The 21,449-nt window shown below is 47.5% G+C and overlaps 1 protein-coding gene across 1 annotated transcript in view; it reads right to left on the bottom strand.

The window, feature by feature from the left end:
* Positions 1 to 713: 713 nt before the first annotated feature.
* Positions 714 to 21,449, bottom strand: part of MMP28 (matrix metallopeptidase 28) — a 515,249-nt gene continuing 494,513 nt past the window's right edge. Inside the window, exon 8 of the mRNA XM_078679617.1 lies at positions 714 to 1,477. Coding sequence (XP_078535743.1) covers positions 1,113 to 1,477 — 365 coding nt within the window. The 3' untranslated portion in view covers positions 714 to 1,112. The remainder of the gene's footprint in view (positions 1,478 to 21,449) is intronic.

Below are 21,449 nucleotides of genomic sequence, written 5' to 3' on the forward strand. Positions count from 1 at the left end.
GAACGCTCCTGACCGAATTCAAAACTTAATTGTATATGAAGAAACACCGAAATAATTTTTTGATTAATGCTGGATATAAATATTGGCTTCTAAAGAGACTTAACATTTTGAGCTACACAACAAAGAGCTGTAATGAAGGGCAGTTGCGCTTTCATGACCAGTCTGCACTTCTCAGACCAAGTGAAGGCTGCTGTATTATGTCAGAGTATCTAGATGCCTGTGTGTGTGAAATGGTACATAGGAGGGGAATGCATTTATTTTCACCATACGAGAAGGAACATTTTAAAGGAGCGCAGGTACGCAGATGTCTTGAAAGTAGCTGGAGAGCTTGGGTAATATAGAGAAAAGCTTCCACTTGCAATCAGTGCTTTAGAAAAATAATACAGAAAACAGACAAGTGACGCAAGGACAGGAAATACAGCAAACGTTATTGGAAAGCTGTAAAGAACTGGCTTTTGATCTTCTAAATGCCATATTAATGAGAGATGCTGGTAACCGTCCATGCATCTCTATATTTTGACTAAGTCTAGAGTCAGTCTCCTATCTTCTGCTCAATAAAAAACGAAATCAGAGCACCAATATATGGACCCAGTGAAAGCAGTTCTCTACTAGTGTTATCTGCCGTTCCATTATCGGACATTCAGTATAATTTCAATGGAGAATTCATTTGGAAACCCCACTCTATCACGAGATCAAACCAAAAAGAATTTGACTTAAGAGTCCTGCAAGAGTTTAATGATCCCAAAAGGTGGTTGTCAAACAGTACTAGACATACGAATTGTAAACCTCACAGGAGTTTAGTTATCCTCAGTGTTAAAAAACATAGCTGCTTAAAAATCAACATTTTATCTGAATAGGGCGAGTTCTGCACGGGAATGTTCACTTTATAAAAGCATCAACGTTTAGTCAGGACATCCGCGAGATGGAGCTTGGATGATGGTGAGGTCAGGCCTGCCTGAAAAGTGCTCCGCTGAACACGAATGACATGGAAAACGGACAGGGTTTTAAACTTTTGCTTAAAGATCCCTTTATAGAAATATACAGAAAGTAAGTTTTTTGCTCTCTTTTCAAATTATGATAAGTTTAATTGTAAAGAAGGAGGTGGCCTGCCTTCAGCATCCCATCCATCGCAATTCGGTGGCCCATCTTCCAGAATCAATGACCTTCAGTTTGCTTTGGCTGAATTTCCAGTACCGATCATCCTTGAAGAAGTACACGAAACCATCTGGTTGTGCCAAAATCCCATTCATTCCGGCTGGGGCGCCTTTCCAGTCCAGCAGGCTGCGAGGATAGTACGGCTCCACCTGCATGGATTCTTCATTTACCACATAGTACTTTGGACCCTTAAACACCACTAAATGACCAAGCGGTTGGAAATAGAAGGCAGCATCTGGGTGCCTTGGGAGTCCATTGTCGCTGCACTTCATGGGGAAACCAGCATCAGGCTTGGAGCTAGTGTACCTCCAGCATCGACCACCTGTGAAAATGAGAAAAGATAATTAATAACACATTTACTCATTTTGGTGTAGAGATAATCACAGTTAGATTTGATTATTCTAAGGATTAGGTATTATTTATTTATTTTTATGCAGTTTTATATAGCGCAAACTTAACCCGATGGTAGCAGGGTGCTTTACATGAGCACCAGTTGCATTACAGGTGGACACATTCATTTTGTAGGTCGAGTCTGGCCAGCGCATGCACTACTCTGTAAGGCATGCTGTATTTGAGTATGGAGTTGAAGCTCTGCCCATATTTTTCATTGGCTTGTGTCATTCTTAGTAAATGCTGACTTCTGATTCTTAATAGGGTTGTTAGTACCTCCTTAGTAACGCCTTCTCTTCATTTGTGACCTCCCTTGAGGAATGGCCCTTTTACTTCTGTTACACCAGGTCTTATTTAGTCTGTAAGCATTATTTTCTTTAATGAGTTTCTCCTACTGTAGGCATGACATGCTTTCCTGTAACATTCAGCGCGCCTGGCACGCTTTTACCTTACAAGCAGCTCGGGACAATGTCTGTCATTTCTTTGAAGTGAAATAGGTCTCTAATTTACAAGAGTTTTAGCTATTAGCATTGTAAATGACAATGCCTTTTGTTTATGTGTTAATTATCAAGACAGATGAATAAAAGGCACTGCCATTTACGACCTTAGCTTAAACTCTGGCAAATGCAAGACCTTTTGCATCGCAAATGCTTGTTTTCTTAGGCACAGGGAGATAACGTGCTGTGCCCAAAATGACAGGATGCTTGAGCTTGATGCTTGAGCTTTCCGCAGACTGGAACCCGATTCCCCAGCTATAAAGTCGGCCACTCTAGCTAAAGAAGGCATTTAAATGGAAAGAGGCTTTTATTGAATCCATGGTCTCTAGGATTTCTGATGTGGTGCGAGTGATCCACACAGTGAGGCCACTTACTTCAAGAGTGTGCCCTTGATTTGTGTGGAGTGGAGCAGGTCTGTGCGCGGTATACTCAGTGTGTCTCGATGTTGGTTTCATCCGGAAGACTTAAGACAATATTTTAAAATATTCCGATTCCATATTATCCAATATGCACAGATTTCTAAAATGCTTACAGTTACAGTACTTTAACACGTGAGGGCGCCAGAGCACTGGAAGTGTAAGCAGCGAAATTACCCACACTACTAAGAATGGTCATGCAGTGTTTGTTAAATAATGGCATTTTATTACTTACAATTTAAATGACACCAAATGTGCAGCCTTCCTGTCAGAACCACTTTTAGAGGGCCACCAGGCACACAGGGGTAACAGGGCCCAACAGTGGTGGTTAATGCTTTTATTCCTGATGTCCCAGAGCCTGACTTATTATGGATCATGTTCAGCTGGGCCAAGTACCTATCCTGTACTTGAATCAATGGTAGCTGTGGTCGAGCAGTCCAGGCTCCCTTGGTGGGTGGGATGGAGATACAGGTCAGTGAGCACGGCTCAAAATAAAATGGTACAAACAATAGATCAATATTCAGCCAAATACTTGCTTGATAAGGGGAGGCAGGGCGGATTTCTCTCCTCATGTCTTCACCAGGCAGGCTTGGGCTTCTCAAATTGGAACCTAGGGTCCGCCATACAATGCACCCTTGCAGGCATATTTACGCAGTGTACACTCACAGCACACTTACTGTCCAGCACTAATAACTCTATGCATTGTGCCTTGTATGTACACATGCATTCAGCAAACACACAGTCTGCGTACACTGTTCAGCACTGAAGGTTTCCTATCTTTAACCAGGGTGTGTTATTTCAACACACAAGCTGCCAACACACACTCTTTTGCACTGCACAACACTGCACCCTTGATGTATTATACTTCACGCATCACAAATACACCCAGCAGATGCTTTACCTACACGCACGCAGCACAGCACTACATTACATCTCTCATGTAATGTAGTCCTCTCAGGCATACATACACCCAGTACATGAATTAACCACACGTACCGCACAGTACGGCTCCAGCACTTGTCCCAGGCACAAATACAACCAACTCACCAGAAACGATGTAATGTAACAAAATAAAAGTTCTTTGTGGCACTCTTTTTACTTCTGAAAGAGTCAACCTCCTAGGTGGTCACCCTCAGAGTGGCAAAGCACGGGAGCACACAGCAGGACCAGTAGTACAGGCTTAATTAAGGGACTGCAAAACACCCTGTGATGCACCATCTAGGATGGACCAAGACTGCATGTCATAAATTGCAACCATGCCTCACGACAGAAGTTGGGTATCTTAAGTAGGGGAGACCAACTTTATCAATGATGTGTTTTCATCTGCATGCACAGCGGTATAAATTGACTGAGCAGACATCTGATTAATCCCATGCCTGGAAGAGGATGGTCATTGTGCAGGTAAGAAAACAGCCTGTACTGTCACCCTAACCACTTCGCCGCGTTGGATCTTCCGCAAAAACCGACGCGTGCGCGGTTCGGACAACCCCGGCCGTCCTCCGCACACGTGCACTGTAACGGAGAGGTTAAAGCCCCCGAACTAGGTCGAAGGAATTGGTGTAAAGAGGTGTTGAAACCCTTCTACCCAGATTTCAGAAAGTGCCCCAGATGACACCATTCTAGATCTCAGAGTGATCCATGGAGCCGGAAATGCATTTGTAAAATGAATTGATGTCTTTACAGATGTAAACATTAGGTTTTGTGTTTGCAGTTAATATTGACACTCAACACCTTTATAACACTTCCAGTTTTTGCCAGGTAAGCGAACGGACAATACAATTACATGGAGTGATTTGCCAGCGAACAAACACTTTTCGGGTCAAAAGCCAACGGTATGTTTTTGTTTGTGCTTTTTTAAATCTTTCTCCATTGTCGAAAGATTGCCCTTAGACCACATGCAGCGCTCCCATCGAAAGAGCACTCAAGGGTCTGCACAAGTCAGCATTAAACTACTGATGACATATTCTAGTGGTGGAGCTGCTCCTCAGAGGAGGTGACGGGCCCTCATCCCATCCCATCTTGCATTCGGCTCACTTGATGGACAATAAATGATTCCTTTTGTCCAATCGGAGTCAGCCGGGAACAAGTATTTGAGTAAAAGTGTGCAGCTGTGATACATGACATGTAACCATACAATCTCAGAAAGCAAACACACAATCTCTGTACACAATGAAACTTTAAATTTATGGTACCTGCCCACATCACAACTGTCCTACTTCCCCCTGTACAGGTCAGACTGATGCACAAGCTAAGCAAAGCCTCATGTATATTAAAAGGCGAAACTCACTGGTGCAAATTTTGAGGAACAGGGCTGATCTCTTCATAACAATAGAAGGGCACTGACAGTAAAAACATGAAAAAACTAGCACTTGCATAGCCAATAGGTTTGGCTTTGGAAAGTTGAAGCAATGGTCTTTTTTTCAGGCATGTGCCTCAAAGCTAATAGTTCTAGCCTATGAACAGCATAAGATGCCCTTAACAAGAATCAATCAGGAACATGTACACCTAGGAAGGATTAGTTATCAATAACAAGGTGTGGCGATAACGCAACCCCTCGGGATTAAGGGTAGCAGTACTAAATACCCGCTCTCTTCAGAAACACAGTCTAGAGATCTTCTCGCTTCTCCAGGAGGAAACCTCGTACATCCTAGCAATAACGGAAACTTGGCCAGATGAAGGGTCAGTTCCGGATATGGTAGCAGCCCTACCCATGGACTAAGATGTCCTGTGGTACAACAGGCAGGAAGGGAAAAGAGCACTGTTTTATAACAAATTGTTAGCAGTAGATAGGCACGTTGCAGAAAACCTCGAGGGTGCGGATATTTTAGGCGCAAAATTTAGCTTCAAATCCTCATGCCTGGCACTATTGGTGGTGTACCACCCCCCTCGGTCGACTCCCCGGTTTAACAAGCTACTCACGGAATTAGTCAGTAACCTACACTCACGGTACCAATGACTCATGGTGGTGGGGGACTTCAACTACCGCTGGGACCAGTCGCCCAGAGAGTCACACACCAGCCAGTTGGAGGCGGCCATGGCCACAATGGGGCTACAACAGCTTGTAGACTCTCCCACCCATGACAAGGGACACACCCTAGATCTCATCTGGACCACCCTGCCACTGACCAGCCTGACAGACTTTAGACCGTGTGGCTGGTCGGAACACTATCTGATCATGTGCCTGGTCCCTCTGGTCAGACAGCCAGCACAACTACCCCCAGAATAGAGAGTTGTGCGTAGGTGGAGTAAAATTGAGGCATGCAGCCTAGTGGATACCCTGAGCAGAAACTCCCCTAAGAGGCCTGTGCCGGAGGACCTTGATCAGGAGAGTGAGTCCCTCACTAGCAGGCTGAGAGGGGCCATCAACAAGGTGGCACCTGCCCGGAGAAAAAGGGCAAGGAACAAGGGTAAAGGGTCCCCTGGTTCACTGAGGAGCTGAGGGGAAAGAAACAAACCTTACACCAACACGAAAGGCAATGGTGTAAATCAAACGACCCAGAGGCACTCAAAGAAAACAAAGCCATGTTAGTTCTAGATCTAAACCCCCAAAACAGGTCAAAGGACTTAAAATTGCTAACTGACGAAATCCTGATGTATTTGGAAGAAGAATAAACCTCAAACCATTTGGTGTCAGGTGATTTTAATTTGCATCTCTTGGGCTCCTCCTCCAAAGAAGAGCTCAAAGCATTGCAATCAACACAATGGAATATGCCACACCAGGGAGATAATGGCACCGCCAAGCTAAATAAAATCGACAGGCAACTTTTATGGGATCTAGAGCATCTTAAGGCTCTCAGCGGCCGGTTTGTGGAGGACAACCCACCAGCTGCATCATTCCACTCAAATTCAACTAGCTCAACATTAGAAGTTTTGGCACTCTATTACTGTGCAATATCCATTCAAATCATCTGGGTGAGAGAGAGAGTATAGAAATCACCTTCCACAAGAAGTTACCTTCCAGACAGCCCCCCGAAGTCTTTCATCGTCCAGCTGAGGCTTCTGGTTCACCATAATGAATAAAAGGATTAAGTTGTCCCCCTCATCCAAAGACAACTTGCTGGAATGCACAAAGGGCCTTCTGCATCAGCACTCGGAAAGGTCTAATAATACTCTAACTACATGGGATCAGATTAAGGAAGGGAGGAATGATGTGGAGGAATCGATACCAAATAACTTTCAGTAGGTAGAACATGAATTAGTTCCTACTAGCAGGTACATATTCCCTAAATATTAATTGAGCTGATTTTTTTTGTTACATACCACCACCAAATGTGTATCCAATTTCTTTATTGGTGCTAGAATTCCGCAGGACTCCTCGGTTCTGTGAGGTCGACGCGTTTCGGCCCAGACATACGGGCCTCATCAGAACATAGGTACAAGGAAACAACCTCAAAACGTGGCCAACACTGAAAACTAATCTTCATGCAGGCACCTCTGCGGGGGCAAAAGAATGAAGGTCTGCAGAGGGTGGCCACCTCTGGTGGGTCCCCGCATGCTCCTTGACACCTCATAAGGGGAGGGAAAACCCATCTAAATCCCTCGGATGGGAATGTACGTGTGGTTGCCTGGTGGCATGCTTGGCACTTTGACAGCAACGCAGGCAGGCAGGTCTGAGGGACACAAAATGCTGGGACGGCAGGAAAGTTAGACGCTGCTCGATTCACAGCTTCGGTTGGCTCACGATCACATGGGAGTCAGTCGCTAAAGAGTTTGCGGACACATTTGGCACCCCAATAAAATTACGGATCTCAACACATGGCTCTTGGCAGCAGGGCCCTATTCCATTGCCACAGATCCAATAACTAAAATCTATAAATAAAATATTAAGAACCATTCATCGCAGGCCAAGAGATGCATTCCTGAAACAATCGCTGAGGTACAACAAAACTGCGCTATAAAAATTAAAATGGGCTATAAAAAAAAGAAGCAGGATTCGTTTTTGGGCCAATTTGTCTCTGACCTAAGGAATAAAGATAGTGTGCAGTTCCAAGAAACAACCAACAAGCTTTTGAAACCCACTCAAGGACGAATCAGCTCTTATTTGTAAAAGCAAACTTGGGCCAAATGAATATGGGACCATTTTAGTCAGCACACAGCTCGATGAGCCAACAAGCAGCACCCCCCGTGGACTCTTTGACAACAATTCATAATAGCCATAACTTAAATGCGGTTTGTCAACCATTTGTCACCCTACAGCTAACAAACTTCAATGAGAAACTGTTGATAAATACTGGGGAAATTAGGTGAAAAATACCAAGGGCAGACGCGAGGGGGCCCAGGGCCCCAAAGACATCCCCCAGCTCTAATTAAACATGAGACGGTACTGGGCTAAGAGACTTGCCCCTGTTTTCCATTGGATAGCAACTAAGGGAGCAATACCGGCTTCATGGAGAGGGTCCATAATCTCCCCCGTCTTTAAGAATGGCGACAAAGCTACTGCAAAACTGTATCGCCTGCTGGCACATATTAATAATGAGCCAAAGTTCCTTGCAGGCACACTCCTCGAACAGCTAACATATTTGGCTTCTGATTAGGCCAAAATCCCGACAAATCAATTGGGATTCTCTGAATATACTGGAACCGCAACCAACATCTTGGTCCTACCCCTTCTGTGCATGCAGTAAAAGGTTATAGGCCGCCTCTGTACCTATGTTTTATTGACTACAAGTTCGCCTTTGACCATGTTGACCACGGAAAGCTCTGGCGCAAATTACCAAACTGGAATACGTCATCGGCTCAAATGACCATGTTTATACTTTTGCTCACGGATACGTGGGTGCATGTTAAGATGGGAACAGAAACACCTCTCCAGACGAATTCCAATAACCAAAGGTCCGAAGCTGGGTTGTGCCCCTCGCACCTACTTTGTTCAATCTCTTCTTGGCCGATCTAACATCCAAATTAAATACCTGTAACTCCCACACCCCGAAAATAGGAGGCAAAGTCTTATCCAACCTCCTTTACACCGAGGAACTTGGTCTTAATAATCCTCTCCCAGGAGGGGCTGCAGCACCTGCTCATTACTATGCAGATTACTCTACAGAAAATGGTTTGGTTATCAACTTAGAAATCAAACACATTGCCAATAAACACTGCAACAAGAAGATCTACAAGCTGGCATCCCGCCAAGAAACGGCTGGAGACAGTAGGTGAATACAAATATTTGGGTGTCATCATAGACAAAAGCGGGTAATTTCAACCCTCAGAAAAAGGCTTTAAATAGAAAAGACAATGCAAATAACCTTTAAACATTTAAAGAAAAACTGTCCGGCCTAACATTAACATCACTTCTCTGTGTAATCCAAGCAAAGCTGGCACTACTGTAATGTATGGGAGTGAGCCAATGCGAGAGAGGGATGCATCTACCTTGGATACCATCATGGCCAGGACGTATAGAATGATCTTTAACCCAATAAAATATACATCGCCAGTTGCTCAAATGTGGTCCCCAGAAGCAGATTCTGACCAGATGGGGTGTATATAAACTGCTGGTACAAAATCCAGAGGGAAGCGCCGAAATCAAACCTCGGGACTGAACTACAGAGAGGGACAACCAACTCTCACCAGAGAATTCCTTTGTGGGTCGCTAAATGCAACAGGTTGAAATCAACTCTTGGAAACCTCCACCAGCGTCTAATGCTTTAAAAACTTGGTTAACAAGTCCATTAAAAATTTATCTGCGATTGAGGATAAGGCATATGTAGCAGGAAGAGCCCATGCCTAGCTGGTCTTTAACAGTTCTGCATCTGCTGCTCCGCAACCTTACTCCCACTCTGGGTATAATAACTTTGTAAAATACTTTTTTTTTTTTTAAATCGCCTCGTCTTGTTGCCATATTTATGTCTACTACCTTGAAAGCGAAACCCAGTATTGAGAAGTTGCTCTTTTTGTGCTGACAGCAACGAATATCTATCACTTCTAATATGTTCCTTCAGGAAGTGAATGGCCGAACATAGAATACTGCTAACCAAAGATAAATCAGCACTCGGAGGCAGGCAGTGCTCTACTTCTTTGCTCGAGGAGACCCGCAGCTGAATTGCCGCCTAGTAAAGTTTCTTATAAAGGTGGAAGGGAAGATGCAGGACTGGGCAGACTGCACAGGTCAGCTGACACCCCCTCACTCCCCAAGACTTTCTTGTAGACAACTTCTCGAGAGTCCTTACGAACTGCTCTGTACTGAGCCAAATTTATAACAAACTACCTGTCTGACAAATTGTGCATGCAGTGAATAAGCAACAATTGAGTTGGAGGTGGGCCTTCCCAATCTCATCTATGGGTCGGTCAACAGGGAGGTTTAACTAGGGGATCTATGACTCGCCACTGATTCGAGTTTTATTTGCCAGCTGTCATGTAACCAATTTTCCTTATGACGGTGTACGTTCAATGTTTGCTGTTACATAGATAATTTAGTTCTTCTTGAGCCCTACCAAGTATACACCACTGCGACCACAGCTCTAACCCAACAAGACCTCATTTGGGAGGGACACGCTCAAACTTCACTAGAACCTCAGAGCTAAATGTACTGGAATATAAACTGTACTGAGGAAGTGGTGATAACTGAGCTTTTGAACTCACCGAATAGATCAGCACTATTTCTTAGCATGGAAACAGTAATTCATTGAACTAATCCCCTCCCATAAATTGCTCCTATTAGGGGCAGTGTAATCCTGTCAAATATTTATTGTAATAGAGGGTTGTGAGAAGTTGGCCTGATGTGCAGTGTTCACTATTCTAGTGATCACTATATATCAGTCCAAACAACCCTTATTGATGATTGGTTGTAAGTCAACCTTATAGACCAGCTATCCTAGTAGCATGGATACGAGCAGTCTAAGGCTAAGACTCTAGAGGGCGTGTTAAGCCAGCTGTTTTACCATCACATTACCCCTTGAACACCCAGTGAAAGGACACCACACAAGTGTTATGAAAATAAACAATGTATTTATTAGAATCACAACAACCCTGTACTCTTTATGAGGACAGGGTGCTAGGCACACAACAAAACTCTTACGAAAATACTTAAGTTAGCACGTTACACACAAATGCCCGAGGGGCACGAAAAACCATATACTTAAAAAGTGGAATGCGAAATTACTAGCAGGTAAGTACAGTACTAATAGGCTTTGGAATCGCTAGGACTTGACTATAGAATCGTTAGATTACTTCTAGGAGACCTAGGGGACTCGGGTGCAGAGTGTGCACTCTCACGCGGGATGCGGGACAAAGTCTATGGAAGCTAGTAAAGGCAAAGTTAGTGTTCACGGGCAAACCCGACCTGGTAGGAAGAAAACGACAGTGGATCCTGACCCTAGGATAGTGAGGCTATGCTGGGACACCGAAGTGCCGAAGTTACCTAGCCCAGGGGCTGCAGCTGCATAGGTCTGAAAAGACGTCGGGGATCTCGTTGCCGGACCAGGAGCCTGGAAGGAAGAAGTTGCTGGCAGGCGACCAGTGAAGAAAAGTTCGATGGATCCAAGCCTGGATCAAGGAAGAACAAACCTGAAAGCAGAGGGGACCAAGTTCTTGAATCACTAGCCAGTGATTAAGTGGGCACCAGGATGGCACCGGGCGAAGTCACCTCGACTAGGTGAGTGGGCGACGCTGGCTCTGCAGATCTCACGGACCAGGAGGCGTTGTCGGCGACCAGGATGGAGAGGCGAGCTGTCCCACGATGGATGAAGCTGTCGGCGTCGAAGTTACCCAGGATTGGGCAACAAGCCTTGGCTAATTCAAGCCCACGCGGTGGACTCAAAATGGCGTCTTGAGTGGACCAGGAGGGTCCGGGGTGCTCCTCTTTTGGAAGGGAGCAAGGGCCAGCCTGGAGCAACCAGACCAGCAGCAGAAATGTCGTCGGGCGTCGTTCAGGAGGCCACAAGCCAGCGGGCTAGTAGCCAAACAACGCGGTGAGCAGCAAAAAGCAGAAGGGCCCCACGCAGATCGTGGAGATGCTGGGAGGCTGCACTTCGGTGCTGGAGCTGCTCAGGGTCGGGGCTTCTCGGACCCCAAAGCACTCACCAGGAAATTACTCGGCGGGCTTGCTGGAAAGAAGTCGTGCAGTCTTGAAGATGGCCGGTCCCTCGAGGTCTCGTCACACCCACGAATCTCAGCGTGACTGATGATGCAGGTAGAGGTCAGAGGTGCCAGGGAAGCCGGTTCTCGTCGAGCTGGGCAGTCTTGATCCGGAGGAGAGACTTGCAGCAGACCGCAGTGTTCTTTAGATGGTGCCTGCGGATGCAGGGTGACTACTCCTTAGTCACAAGGGAGAAATCTTAGGAAGAAGTCTTGAGTTCCTTTCGTGGAAAGTAGTTTCAGGATTCAAAGATGATCTGATTTGGAAGGGGGCCAGTTCCTACCTTTATCCTGTAAAAAGGGGCTGGCACGCGACTAAGTCCTGCCCTAGGGGTGGGACTAGGAGGGGGGTGGTTACACCCACTTCCTTGGCGGGCTTTTCCCCAGCACAGGGTCTGGGGTGACCCTGGAACTGGTTCCAGCCAGCCTATGCACAGTGAGCACCGGGGTGCCACGTGCAGTCACCTTCCTCTAAAGCCCTGCCTACCTACAATACACAAAACCCTGTCTGGGACGGTGCTGGCACCGCCCCTGGCAGGAAACCCTTTGTCCTTATCTCCTGCTCTGGGAGGACTCCCAGCAGCAGGAGGGCAGACTTGTGTCTCGGTGGCAGCATCCATTTTGTGGAGCTGAGGCTCTGTTTGACTTTAACCGGGGTTAGGGGTTACATACATGTCGTGTCCCTCTAGAAGGGTGGAATGCTAACCCCGTCGCCAGAATTGGCGAGGGGTTAGTATTCCAATTCGTATGACACCTTACTCGACATGTTTTGATAAAGCGATACCAGAGTTGGCATATAACCGCGAGGATTATAATGCACTTAAGAGTATATGGTATGCGATATCATGGAAACGGCTAAGGGATGGATCCCGAAAGCCGCAGACAGGCTCAGCTCATGCCAGAGCACCATCTCACACGATTCCAAGCACTCTGCCTTCAGGATTGTTAAGGCCTGCCATAGGAGTGACTGATAGGAGATCTGTGTGTCCATTTTTAGGGTTAGATATAGGTATACTATATCTAAAGCAAAGGGTGATTACACCACCTTGCCCCAGCTGTCGTGCAGCCAGTTGTGTCAGTTTAGTTAGTCAGCCCAGGGGTGGCATAATACATGCTTCAGCCCCTGGGAGACTTCTGGGTACACCTCAGCCCTGGGTACAGGGACTTGGAGAGGGCCCAGTGCCAATTCAGTACCTGAGTACAATTTGGATAGAGAGAACAGCTAGGCTGTGGGTCTGATTAGCAGGCCCACAGCCAGGGAAAGTCGTAAACCAGTGCAGCAAAAAGCAAAAATCTGGGTGATCATAGGATTGCAGACCCTACTCTCCTACATGACCCCCCCCAAACTTTGGGACAATAAACTAACCTTGACCAGGTGAGTCTTCTTGCTCTAAGTGGAAATACCTGGAGAGCCCATCAGCATTGCTGGGATCAGTACCAGGTCTATGCTCCACTGTAAAATCCATCCCCTGTAGGGAAATGGACCACCTAAGCAGTTTGGGGTTTTCACCCTTCATCTGATTTAGCCACAAGAGGGGCTTATGGTCTGTCTGAATGGTGAAGTGAGTGCCAAACAAGTAGGCCCTCAGCTTCTTCAGGGCCCAGACCACAGCAAAGGCCTCCCTCTCAATAGCTGACCAATTTTTCTCTCTGGGTGTCAACCTCCTACTAATGAAAGCAATAGGCTGATCATTACCATCAAAATTCAGTTGAGACAGAACAGCCCCCACACCCAACTCAGAAGCATCTGTTTGGACAATGAATGGCTTGGAGTAATCTGGACTCTTTAGGATAGGTGCTGTGCACATGGCCTGCTTTAGGTCATTGAATGCTTTCTGACAGCTTGCTGTCCACTGAACTTTCTTTGGCATCTTTTTGCTTGTCAGGTCATTAAGAGGGGTCACTATGGACCCATAATTTCTGACAAACTTTCTATAGTACCCAGTCAGGCCCAAGAAAGCTCGAACCTGAGTCTGGGTGATTGGAGGAGTCCAGTCCTTGATGGCCTGTATCTTACTCTCCAGTGGCTGAACCTGGCCTCCACCTACAAGGTGGCCCAGGTATACAACCTGTGTCTGCCCTATCTGGCACTTTGTGGCCTTGATAGTGAGGCCTGCCTTTTGCAGGGCCTCTAACACTTTCCTCAGGTGGACCAGGTGATCCTCCCAGGTGGAGCTAAAGACAGCAATATCGTCTAGATATGCTGCACAGAAGTCATCCAGCCCAGTGAGGACTTGATTCACCAACCTTTGGAAGGTGGCAGGGGCATTTTTCAGTCCAAAGGGCATTACCACAAATTGATAATGCCCTCCAGGGGTAGAAAATGCTGTCTTGGGTTTGGCCTCCTCAGCTAACCTGATTTGCCAATACCCAGCTGTCAAATCAAATGTACTTAAGAAGTTGGCAGAAGCCAATTTATCTATAAGTTCATCTGCTCTTGGTATTGGGTGGGCATCAGTCTTAGTGACTGCATTGAGGCCTCTGTAGTCTACGCAAAACCTCATCTCTTTCTTACCACCCTGGGTGTGAGGCTTTGGCACTAGAACTACTGGGCTAGCCCAAGGGCTATCTGAGGGCTCAATGACTCCCAGCTCCAACATTTTCTGCACTTCAGTTTTGATGCAGTCTCTAACATGATCAGGCTGTCTGTAGATTTTACTCTTGACAGGCAGACTGTCTCCAGTGTCAACATCATGGGTACACCAATCAGTTTGGCTGGGTGTCAGAGAGAACATATGCCTGAAGGATTGCAAGACTTGCCTGCAATCCTGTTGCTGATGTTCAGTGAGGCTGCCACAAAAGACAACACCATCAACTGATCCATCATCAGGATTCTGAGTGAGCAGGTCTGGGAGAGGGTCACTCTCTTCCTCCTGTCCCTCATCTGTGGCCATGAGCAAGCTCATGTCCTTCCTGTCAACATATGCCTTGAGCCTGTTAACATGGAGCACTCTGAGAGGGCTCCTGGGAGTTCCAAGGTCCACCAAGTAGGTAACCTCTCCCTTTTGCTCAATGATGGTGTGGGGCCCAGACCATTTGTCTTTCAGAGCTGCTGGGGCCACTGGCTCCAGCACCCACACCTTCTGTCCTGGCTGGTACACAGTCAGAACAGCCTTTTGGTCATGCCAAGCTTTTTGAAGTTCTTGGCTGGCCTCAAGGTTTTTAGATGCCTTTTCCATATACTCAGCCATCCTGGAGCGGAGACCAAGTACATAGTCCACTATGTTGGTTGCAGGCTTTTTGAGAAGTCTCTCCCATCCTTCCTTCACCAAACACAGGGGTCCTCTTACAGGATGTCCATACAGAAGCTCAAAAGGGCTGTAGCCAACCCCCTTCTGTGGGACCTCTCTGTAAGCAAACAAGAGGCAGGGGATCAGGACATCCCATCTTCTCCTAAGAGTTTCAGGTAGTCCATGAATCATCCCTTTCAGGGTCCTGTTGAATCTCTCAACAAGCCCATTGCATTGTGGGTGGTAGGGTGTGGTGAACTTGTAGTTCACACCACACTCCTTCCACATTGCAGTCAGATATCCTGACATGAAGTTTGTACCTCTGTCAGAAACGACCTCCTTAGGGAAACCCACTCTGGAGAACACTCCAACTAGGGCTCTTGCCACTACAGGTGCTGTAGTGGTCCTAAGGGGAATAGCTTCAGGATACCTGGTGGCATGATCCACTACCACCAGTATAAACTTGTGCCCTGATGCTGTCTGGGGTTCCATTGGACCAACAATGTCAATCCCCACTCTTTCAAAGGGAACCCCCACCACAGGTAGTGGTATGAGGGGGGCCTTTGTGGTGCCACCTGACTTACCACTGGCTTGGCAAGTGACACAGGAGCGACAAAACTCCTTGGTATTCTCATTCATATGGGGCCAGTGAAAGTGTGAGACAAGCCTGTCCCAAGTCTTTGTCTGACCTAAGTGACCTGCAAGGGGAATCTCATGGGCCAAGGTGAGAAGGAAACCTCTCAGAGACAAGGGGATGACCAGCCTCCTGGTGGCACCAGGCTTGGGGTCTCTTGACTCAGAGTACAGGAGTCCATCTTCCCAGTATACCCTGTGGGCACCTGTGGCATTCCCTGCAGCCTCAGCAGCAGCCTGCTGTCTGAGGGGTTCAAGGGAAGGGCAGCTCAACTGTTCCTTCCCCAGGTCTGCTCTGGAGGGTCCCCCTGAGCCCAGAAACTCAACTTGATCAAGTTCAAGCTCTTTAGGCTCAGTTTCCCTCAGTTCTCTCAGATCAGCCTCCTCAGAGACTTGATCCTCAACCTGGGGGAAGGCAAAGCCTTACCCTTACCGCTCTTCTTCTTGGAAGGTGTCTGGTCCATCATTTCAGGATCCAGCACCTGTTCAGTGGGGCATTTTCTGGCCTGTGACCTAGTCACAGCAAGCACATGTGCTGGCAAGCCTAACATTTCCATGTGAGTCCTCTGCTCCACTTCTGACCATTGTGATGACTCCAAATCATTGCCCAACAAACAATCAACTGGGAGGTCTGAACTGACTACAACTTTCTTTTGTCCCTTCACTCCACCCCAGGAGAAAGCCACAATTGCCACACTATGACTAGTAGTGACATTGCTGGCATTGGTCACCAGGAAATCAGTACCTGGCATGATCTGTCCAGGGTCCACAAAGTTAGGTGTCACCATGGTGACACTGGCACAAGTGTCCCTATAGGCCTGAGCCATTTTGCCATTTATCAAAGGTGTCTGCCTGTATTTGCCCAAAGTATTGGGACTTATCTCAGGGGACATATCCATATCCCCTGTACAGACAAGGACAGCCTGAGTGAGTGTGCCAACTAAGTTGTCAGACCCCTCAGTTCCCAAGGTTAACCCAACTAATGCCTTGGGAGGTACACTACCACTACTGACTGTACTAGGGGGTGCAGTTGCCTTAGGGGCTGTAGTGGCAGGAGTTTGTCCTCCTCTTTTGGTGCACTCACTAAACCAGTGAGATTTACTTTTACAGTACTGGCACCACCTTTTTGACTGGCCTTCTTGAGTCTTCTTCTTCTGGGAAGCCTGACCCCCACCCTCTTTGGTTTGTTGGGGACCTGGTGAAGACTTCTGGTCATTTTGCTCATTCTTAACATTACCCTTCTGGTCTGCTTTCTTCTGACCACCCTGGTTCTGGTTCTGGTTCTGCTTGATCCTTGTCCTGACCCATTTGTCTGCCTTCTTTCCCAATTCTTGGGGAGAGGTCAGATCTGAATCAACAAGGTGCTGGTGCAACAACTGGTTCTGACAATTGTTTAAAATTTGTTCTCTCATCATTAGATTATACAATCCTGTGTAATCTGTAACCTTGCTACCCAGCAACCAGCCCTCCAAAGCCTTAGTGGCACAATCCACAAAGTCAGACCAGTCCTGAGACTGAGTTTTCTGGGTGTCTCTGAACAGCAACCTGTACTGCTCAGTGGTTAAACCAAACCCATCAACCAGTGTATTCTTCAGGACCTGGTAATTGTTAGCATCCTCCACTCTTGTAGTGAGGAGCTTATCTCTACCTTTACCATCAAAGGAGAGCCACAGTATAGCTGCCCACTGACTCTGGGGAATGCACTGCACAGTGCAGGCCCTCTCCAGAGCAGCCATCCATTTCTGGATATCATCCCCTTGCTTAAAGGGGGGCACTATTTTAGTCAGGTGTTTAGTATCTAAACCCTTCTCTCTATCTCTTGGGAGATTGCTGCCACCAGTGGGTGCTAGCCCACTCATCTGCTGCTCTCTAGCAAAGGCAAGCTTCTCTTTGGCCAGGGCAAGTTCTTCCCTTTCAATCCTCAGTTCAGCTTGTCTCATTCTAGCTTCATGCTCTTTTCTCTGAGGGGAAGTAAATCTCCTCTGTGGAGGATTCCTTCTCCCCTGAGAAGAGGCATTAGAGTGCAGAGATCTATTGGAGTCCCTAGAAAGAGATCTATCTCTCCTAACTCCAAGGTTAGGCCCACTTCGGGTTAGTACTGGGGGTCCCCCAGATCCTAGCCCAAGTAAGTCTAAGTTGGCCCTGGTTAGCCTTCTGACTACCTCAAGACCTTTGTCTACCTCATCCCCAGAGAGTTCCTCTTGATCCTCCTCCTCAACTGCAGTAGCAATGTTGGGGAGATCTGGATCCCCAGAGGTTCCCTCTAAGGCTGGCATGTTCTCATGTAACTGAGAAAGCTTTCTGGCATCATATGTCTCTAAGAGACCTATCAGAAAGGGAATGGTGGGGTTAGACCCCTGCTTCAGTTTTCTGGAGACACAGATTTGTCTCATCTCCTGGAAACTGAGAGCTGCATATCTTGAAGTGACCTGTGGAGGGTCAACACTGACCAGGGGAGTCTCAGTAGAATCTCCCTGGGTAGACATGCTTTTCTAGTGAGGTGTAAGTGGTGCACTTACCTACACTATATGTTTGCCTACTGATCCCTTGCTAGAGTTGTAGTTTAGGGTGTGCTAGGCCCTAGGAGCTACAACAGCTGGTTCAGTAGAACTCAGAGTATTCTAAGCTAAGTTATATGTACCTTTAGTACTTATGTGATCTTTCACAAGATATTCTTAGGGCATGTGTGGTAAAACAACAGCAAGCTCAAATCCCAACCGCTGCTCACCAATGTGAGAAGTTGGCCTGATGTGCAGTGTTCACTATTCTAGTGATCACTATATATCAGTCCAAACAACCCTTATTGATGATTGGTTGTAAGTCAACCTTATAGACCAGCTATCCTAGTAGCATGGATACGAGCAGTCTAAGGCTAAGACTCTAGAGGGCGTGTTAAGCCAGCTGTTTTACCATCACATTACCCCTTGAACACCCAGTGAAAGGACACCACACAAGTGTTATGAAAATAAACAATGTATTTATTAGAATCACAACAACCCTGTACTCTTTATGAGGACAGGGTGCTAGGCACACAACAAAACTCTTACGAAAATACTTAAGTTAGCACGTTACACACAAATGCCCGAGGGGCACGAAAAACCATATACTTAAAAAGTGGAATGCGAAATTACTAGCAGGTAAGTACAGTACTAATAGGCTTTGGAATCGCTAGGACTTGACTATAGAATCGTTAGATTACTTCTAGGAGACCTAGGGGACTCGGGTGCAGAGTGTGCACTCTCACGCGGGATGCGGGACAAAGTCTATGGAAGCTAGTAAAGGCAAAGTTAGTGTTCACGGGGAAACCCGACCTGGTAGGAAGAAAACGACAGTGGATCCTGACCCTAGGATAGTGAGGCTATGCTGGGACACCGAAGTGCCGAAGTTACCTAGCCCAGGGGCTGCAGCTGCATAGGTCTGAAAAGACGTCGGGGATCTCGTTGCCGGACCAGGAGCCTGGAAGGAAGAAGTTGCTGGCAGGCGACCAGTGAAGAAAAGTTCGATGGATCCAAGCCTGGATCAAGGAAGAAGAAACCTGAAAGTAGAGGGGACCAAGTTCTTGAATCACTAGCCAGTGATTAAGTGGGCACCAGGATGGCACCGGGCGAAGTCACCTCGACTAGGTGAGTGGGCGACGCTGGCTCTGCAGATCTCACGGACCAGGAGGCGTTGTCGGCGACCAGGATGGAGAGGCGAGCTGTCCCACGATGGATGAAGCTGTCGGCGTCGAAGTTACCCAGGATTGGGCAACAAGCCTTGGCTAATTCAAGCCCACGCGGTGGACTCAAAATGGCGTCTTGAGTGGACCAGGAGGGTCCGGGGTGCTCCTCTTTTGGAAGGGAGCAAGGGCCAGCCTGGAGCAACCAGACCAGCAGCAGAAATGTCGTCGGGCGTCGTTCAGGAGGCCACAAGCCAGCGGGCTAGTAGCCAAACAACGCGGTGAGCAGCAAAAAGCAGAAGGGCCCCACGCAGATCGTGGAGATGCTGGGAGGCTGCACTTCGGTGCTGGAGCTGCTCAGGGTCGGGGCTTCTCGGACCCCAAAGCACTCACCAGGAAATTACTCGGCGGGCTTGCTGGAAAGAAGTCGTGCAGTCTTGAAGATGGCCGGTCCCTCGAGGTCTCGTCACACCCACGAATCTCAGCGTGACTGATGATGCAGGTAGAGGTCAGAGGTGCCAGGGAAGCCGGTTCTCGTCGAGCTGGGCAGTCTTGATCCGGAGGAGAGACTTGCAGCAGACCGCAGTGTTCTTTAGATGGTGCCTGCGGATGCAGGGTGACTACTCCTTAGTCACAAGGGAGAAATCTTAGGAAGAAGTCTTGAGTTCCTTTCGTGGAAAGTAGTTTCAGGATTCAAAGATGATCTGATTTGGAAGGGGGCCAGTTCCTACCTTTATCCTGTAAAAAGGGGCTGGCACGCGACTAAGTCCTGCCCTAGGGGTGGGACTAGGAGGGGGGTGGTTACACCCACTTCCTTGGCGGGCTTTTCCCCAGCACAGGGTCTGGAGTGACCCTGGAACTGGTTCCAGCCAGCCTATGCACAGTGAGCACCGGGGTGCCACGTGCAGTCACCTTCCTCTAAAGCCCTGCCTACCTACAATACACAAAACCCTGTCTGGGACGGTGCTGGCACCGCCCCTGGCAGGAAACCCTTTGTCCTTATCTCCTGCTCTGGGAGGACTCCCAGCAGCAGGAGGGCAGACTTGTGTCTCGGTGGCAGCATCCATTTTGTGGAGCTGAGGCTCTGTTTGACTTTAACCGGGGTTAGGGGTTACATACATGTCGTGTCCCTCTAGAAGGGTGGAATGCTAACCCCGTCGCCAGAATTGGCGAGGGGTTAGTATTCCAATTCGTATGACACCTTACTCGACATGTTTTGATAAAGCGATACCAGAGTTGGCATATAACCGCGAGGATTATAATGCACTTAAGAGTATATGGTATGCGATATCATGGAAACGGCTAAGGGATGGATCCCGAAAGCCGCAGACAGGCTCAGCTCATGCCAGAGCACCATCTCACACGATTCCAAGCACTCTGCCTTCAGGATTGTTAAGGCCTGCCATAGGAGTGACTGATAGGAGATCTGTGTGTCCATTTTTAGGGTTAGATATAGGTATACTATATCTAAAGCAAAGGGTGATTACACCACCTTGCCCCAGCTGTCGTGCAGCCAGTTGTGTCAGTTTAGTTAGTCAGCCCAGGGGTGGCATAATACATGCTTCAGCCCCTGGGAGACTTCTGGGTACACCTCAGCCCTGGGTACAGGGACTTGGAGAGGGCCCAGTGCCAATTCAGTACCTGAGTACAATTTGGATAGAGAGAACAGCTAGGCTGTGGGTCTGATTAGCAGGCCCACAGCCAGGGAAAGTCGTAAACCAGTGCAGCAAAAAGCAAAAATCTGGGTGATCATAGGATTGCAGACCCTACTCTCCTACATGACCCCCCCCCAAACTTTGGGACAATAAACTAACCTTGACCAGGTGAGTCTTCTTGCTCTAAGTGGAAATACCTGGAGAGCCCATCAGCATTGCTGGGATCAGTACCAGGTCTATGCTCCACTGTAAAATCCATCCCCTGTAGGGAAATGGACCACCTAAGCAGTTTGGGGTTTTCACCCTTCATCTGATTTAGCCACAAGAGGGGCTTATGGTCTGTCTGAATGGTGAAGTGAGTGCCAAACAAGTAGGCCCTCAGCTTCTTCAGGGCCCAGACCACAGCAAAGGCCTCCCTCTCAATAGCTGACCAATTTTTCTCTCTGGGTGTCAACCTCCTACTAATGAAAGCAATAGGCTGATCATTACCATCAAAATTCAGTTGAGACAGAACAGCCCCCACACCCAACTCAGAAGCATCTGTTTGGACAATGAATGGCTTGGAGTAATCTGGACTCTTTAGGATAGGTGCTGTGCACATGGCCTGCTTTAGGTCATTGAATGCTTTCTGACAGCTTGCTGTCCACTGAACTTTCTTTGGCATCTTTTTGCTTGTCAGGTCATTAAGAGGGGTCACTATGGACCCATAATTTCTGACAAACTTCCTATAGTACCCAGTCAGGCCC

The sequence above is a fragment of the Lissotriton helveticus genome, chromosome 3_1, assembly GCF_964261635.1.
Source record: "Lissotriton helveticus chromosome 3_1, aLisHel1.1, whole genome shotgun sequence".
Taxonomy (NCBI): domain Eukaryota; kingdom Metazoa; phylum Chordata; class Amphibia; order Caudata; family Salamandridae; genus Lissotriton; species Lissotriton helveticus.